The 4,932-nt window shown below is 47.9% G+C and overlaps 2 protein-coding genes across 2 annotated transcripts in view; both read right to left on the reverse strand.

Annotated features, from left to right (window-relative positions):
• Positions 1–3,430, reverse strand: part of LOC107104357 (anion exchange protein 2-like) — a 26,279-nt gene extending 22,849 nt beyond the window's left edge. The window contains exons 1-3 of the mRNA XM_015404347.1: positions 3,366–3,430; positions 1,142–1,230; positions 623–716 (exon numbers count right to left, since the gene is read on the reverse strand). Of these exons, the coding sequence (XP_015259833.1) occupies positions 623–716; positions 1,142–1,195 (148 nt within the window). The 5' untranslated portion in view covers positions 1,196–1,230; positions 3,366–3,430. The remainder of the gene's footprint in view (positions 1–622; positions 717–1,141; positions 1,231–3,365) is intronic.
• Positions 3,431–3,982: 552 nt separating this feature from the next.
• Positions 3,983–4,932, reverse strand: part of ttc19 (tetratricopeptide repeat domain 19) — a 3,938-nt gene continuing 2,988 nt past the window's right edge. Inside the window, exons 6-7 of the mRNA XM_015404346.1 lie at positions 4,480–4,642; positions 3,983–4,408 (exon numbers count right to left, since the gene is read on the reverse strand). Coding sequence (XP_015259832.1) covers positions 4,242–4,408; positions 4,480–4,642 — 330 coding nt within the window. The 3' untranslated portion in view covers positions 3,983–4,241. The remainder of the gene's footprint in view (positions 4,409–4,479; positions 4,643–4,932) is intronic.

The raw sequence follows: 4,932 nt of genomic DNA on the forward strand, positions 1-4,932 counted from the left end.
CAGGGGGAAGAAACTGTTCAGTAGTCTGGTCATTCTGCAGAAGATGTTGCGGAACCTTCTGCCGGACGCCAGGGGGAAAACAGTCCATGGTTGGGGTGGGTGGGGTCGGAGAGGATCTGGTGAGCCCAGGATAGGCAGCGCCTATGTGCGATGTTCTTGATGCAGGGGAGCGGCGCCCCCATGATCTTCTACCCTGTCCTCACCACCACCCTTAGAACTACTGAGAACACATTATAACTCCTCAGAACCAACTGGAACCCAGTACAATACTTTAGAACCCCTTAGAACCACATGAACCCCCCAGAATCCCTTATAACCAATCAGAACCACTTAGAACTACTTAGAACCCCTTACAACGCCTTAGAACCACTGAGAACCCCTCAGAACCCCTTATAACCACTCAGAATCCCTTTGAACCCCTTAGAATGCCTAAGAACCCCTGAGCACCCCTTAGAACCCTCAGAGATGTGCTGAAGGCTGCTGCAGAACATCAGAGACCGGCTCCGGGTAAAATGTACCCTCTTTCAAAGCTTTCCCTTTCCTAAAACATAGGAAAGTTGGAGAACCTCAAAGATCTCCAAAACCTGGTCTAGGGAACCCAAACCCATTTCTGGCATCTTACCTTTAGGGTTCTGCTTCTGGTGGGCCATCTGATGTTTTTCCTGGTTCAGACCCTCCTCCTCATGCTCGCTATGGCCGTGTAGACCAGGAGGGGACTAAAGAAAGGAAGATCAAACCCGATTTTAGAAGGATTCAAAAAATCTAAAAGTCTTCATGAATTCGTGGAAACCAAAGGAATGTCATCAGTTCACTGACAGACTTGGGGCACAGAAAGAAGCTATATTTTTATTACTGATGGTAGAACCTGGATTAAGGTGACCAGAAGGAAGTCTGCCGTTTGATCCAGAACAGGTTCTGACCTCACATTAGAGAAGTTCAGGTTCTCCTGAAATCTCTGTAGTTTTGCTGCTATAGGCTTAGGCTACTGGAGGACATGATGCCCTCTTTCCTCTCTCTGCTACTTTCTCCTGCTATTCTTTAGTTGAAGAATATCTACTGTTTCACCCAGAAGGTGAACAAGGTTACAAAGAACCAGCAGATCAAGCATCAAACTCCGGCAGGCCTCCAGGCAAAGACTCACTGCAGTCTGCTGGAGAGTGTCAGCAGGAACCCCAGAGTTCTGATCCAGCTCCATCACTGCTGCAGGGTCAGAGGTTAGAAGTACCAAACCTGAAGAGAAGAACACAGATCAAAGTTTCTACCCTCCTCCAAGCCCTCAGAAAAATGGAGCTAACACCTCTAGCCCTCATCTTCTCACCTCAGAGATCTTCTAACAAATACCAGTTCATAGACATTCTACTAAACTGGAACAAATAGAACATATTTGGTCAGATATATGAAAGCTAAAGGATAGTTTCATGTTACTTTTGGTGGCTATGCTCTTCCTAACCATATATGGGCATGGTGTAGAGGAAGTAGGAACCTATGCTGCAGGGTCACACATGGGTCCATTAAAATCAACAAATACTTGTTGTGTTGGAAATAAGGAAAACTATTGCTGAAGAGTTTTGTGGAAACATTAAAGAAAATGGAGAACATACTGTGGCCTTCAAAAGTAACATTAATGTCTACAATAAAGATGAATTGGTCTCTCTTTGGATCTGTCTATTTGGATCAGTCTCTCTTCGGATCAGTCTCTTTGGATCAGTCTCTCTTCGGATCAGTCTCTCTTTGGATCAGTCTCTCTTTGGATCGGTCACTGTGGATTGCTGTGCTTGGGTCAGTCTATTGATTGTTCTCTGGATCGGCCTCTTTGGACCGGTCTCTATGAGATGGGTCTCTCTTCTGATCAGTCTCTTTGGATCAGTCTGGATCAGTCTCTTTGGATCAGTCTGGATCAGTCTCTCTTTGGATCCGTCTCTTTGGATCAGTCTCTTTGGATTGGTCACTATGGATTGCCGTCCTTGGGTCAGTCTATTGATCTTTCTCTGGATCAGTCTCTTTGGACTGGTCTCTATGAGATGATCAAACCTGGCAGCAGGACTTGGTCGTTTTCATCACATTTAGTCTTAGTGCATCTTCAGCTCTGTGCTGTGGGTCTTTGTTCTGATGGAAGGTAGACCTCCGTCCCAGTTTCAGTTCACAGACTGACAGGTGCTCCATACTACCCCTCTTTTTTACCACTATTCATCTTTTCTTAGCCTTAGAGCAGTTATCCAGTTACTGTTGCTGAGAAATGTCCCAACAGCATAATACAGCCAACACTAGAGCTCCTTCCTCCAGGGCAGTTATCCACATGCCTTTTAGTTATTTGAGGAAGTGGTTTCTGTTTATGCCACTCTGCCATAAAGTCCTCTGCTATGAAGCCTTTTATTTTTGCTGCTCTGTGGAGCTATGGTCATGTCTCCTTCAGGGTTACCTTTGTCCTCTGTCCATTCTGTCTGATTAGTGTCCTCCGGGCCCAAAGGGGCGGGTTTTGATACTTTAGTTTGTTGTGTGCTGATCCATTAGATAAAATAAGATTAAAAACATTTTAATGAGTTTGAACCAAAAAGAACCAAATAGGTAAAAAGCCAAGCGGATGGAAACTTTTATAAGTACTGTATGTAGCAGTGTCTGTATCATCAGTGGCCTAATATGCAGAGGGCAGGTGGTTAAATGTGGAGGAAAAGGGGTGGAGTCATGCTCTGAAGTGAAATCATCATGAAGGATGATAATCCCTCAGTCTGTTCCTGTCAGACGTGAAGTTCTAGAGAAAAGATGGTGGAAAAAAGATTATTTTTACCCTTTTTGGACCAGGATGACTGAGACTCTTTACCAGCACTATAAACTCCATCCATCGGTTGTCCATCCCTGCCTGGAGAACGCTGCCTTCCCCCAGATGTCAGTGGGTGTGTGTGTGTGTGTGTGTGGATGGGCGCCACAGACCACCCAGAACCGGTTTAGCTTCGCTCCGATTGTTGGTTTTCTGGTGGATCAAACCTGCAGGATTGGATCTATGTTTCCCTTCGTCTTGCAGCAATGATGGAATCTGATTGGTCAGTTTGTTCAGGTTAAAAATAAATCCTCCTTAATGTTGTCATGGTTACCTGTGGAGTACCACAGGGATCAGTGCTAGGACCAATTCTCTTTACTTTATACATGCTCCCAATCGGTAGAGTTATTAGACAGCATGGGATTAATTTCCACTGTTATGCTGATGATACCCAGCTATATCTGTCTATAATCCAGATGAAGCTAACCCATTACATAGATTACAGGCTGTGGACCAAACAGGACCAGGTTCTGTTCTATGGAACCAGAACTTCCTTAGTGGTCCAGCAGCAGAGTTCTCGGGCGCTCTGGGATGAAGCCCAGTCACTCACCTGTGTGTCCTCCAACCTGCTCTGGGTGTCGATCCGTCGTGGCCCCGTGGGATCAGAACCAAACGGACTGCGGCAGCCTTTATAGCAGCGGGTCTGTGTACGCGTTTCATCAGAACAACAGTAATTATCTCCTTTCCCACAGCTGAACCCAAACATGCCTGTGTCCTCCGATGTTTACCCGGATTCACCTGAGTGCTTCTAAAGCTCCTGTTGATGTTCAAGAAAGCAGCATCTTTCCCACAGAACCGTCTGCTCCTGCTGTGGACCGGGCCGGACTTCAGACACCAGGAACCATCCAGAAATAGGAGCAAAGCTCCAAAGTTCTGAGAGGTTCTCCATCTGTCCATGCAGATGAAACGGAACCAGAACCTGATCCAATCTGCTCTCAATATTCGTCCGTTTCACCAGGTTTAGAGTCCCTCATTTTATAGCCCAAAGTGAGCAATGATCCAAAGTTTCTTCTGGCTCAGAACCTCTGAACTAATGTTGCTGCTCCATGAGGTTCTGCTCAGCTGAGGGAGAACCCTTCAGAACCAGAACAATTCTAATCCCTCTCCACCGGGGCCATGGAACCGGCCCCCTCACCTTCATCACAGACAATAAACCAGCCGACATGCTTCAACCATCAGGATTTATTTCTGTTGACACAACAAACATGCAGTAACTAAGCTCCGCCCCCTCCACTGTGTTTACTGCTGTCATCAGGAACGGCTCAGAAAATGGGAGGCACAGGGACCCGGGCCCCCACCGCAGGGAACCGGACCCCCACAGTTCTTCTCCAGTCCCCCCTGAGTCCAGGGTTCTTGTTCTGTAGTTTGCATGAAGAAGGGCACATGCTGGATTGGGGCGGGGTCACCAGTAGAACCATCAGCACCATCAGGGTAGCTTTGCTGCCTCCTCCTCCTGCTTATTCCTCTCCTGGCCCCTCCTCTTCTTCACCTCCTCAAGTCCCTCTTGGATCTGCTGGACGGCTGCCTGGTCTCCCGCCTGCTTGGCCAGGCCCAGAGCCTCCTGGTAGAACCGAACAGAATCCTCCAGTCGCCCTGTGGAGACAGAACCCAGAGACTGGAACCAGCAGAGACCAGGTGGACAGTCCTGTCTTCAGATGTCTCACCTGTGTGCAGAAGGATTCCTGCCAGGTTTCCCAGAAGCAGGTGATGATCCTCATGGTCTGTGGAGCGGCTCACATCCACCGCCTGCTGGATCAGAACCAAGGCGTCGTCATGACGACCCTGCAGGTCCAGGATGGTGGCCAGGTCGCTCATCAGGACCAGAGTCTGATGGGACACATGAAAGCTGGTGGACATGTCTTCCAGAGGACAAATGTACCAGAGAATTGGTCTCCCTGTGGACATGTCTACCCGTGGAGACTTCTATCTGTGGATATGGACATGTCTACCTGTGGACATGTCTACCTGTTGACATGGAAATGTCTACCCGCTGACATGTCTACCTGTGGACGTGGACATGTCTACCTGTGGACATGGACATGTCTAGCCGCTGACATGTCTACCTGTGGACGTGGACATGTCTACCTGTGGACATGGACATGTCTAGCCGCTGACAT

Source organism: Cyprinodon variegatus, unplaced genomic scaffold, assembly GCF_000732505.1.
Source record: "Cyprinodon variegatus isolate N-32 unplaced genomic scaffold, C_variegatus-1.0 Scaffold1706, whole genome shotgun sequence".
Lineage (NCBI taxonomy): Eukaryota > Metazoa > Chordata > Actinopteri > Cyprinodontiformes > Cyprinodontidae > Cyprinodon > Cyprinodon variegatus.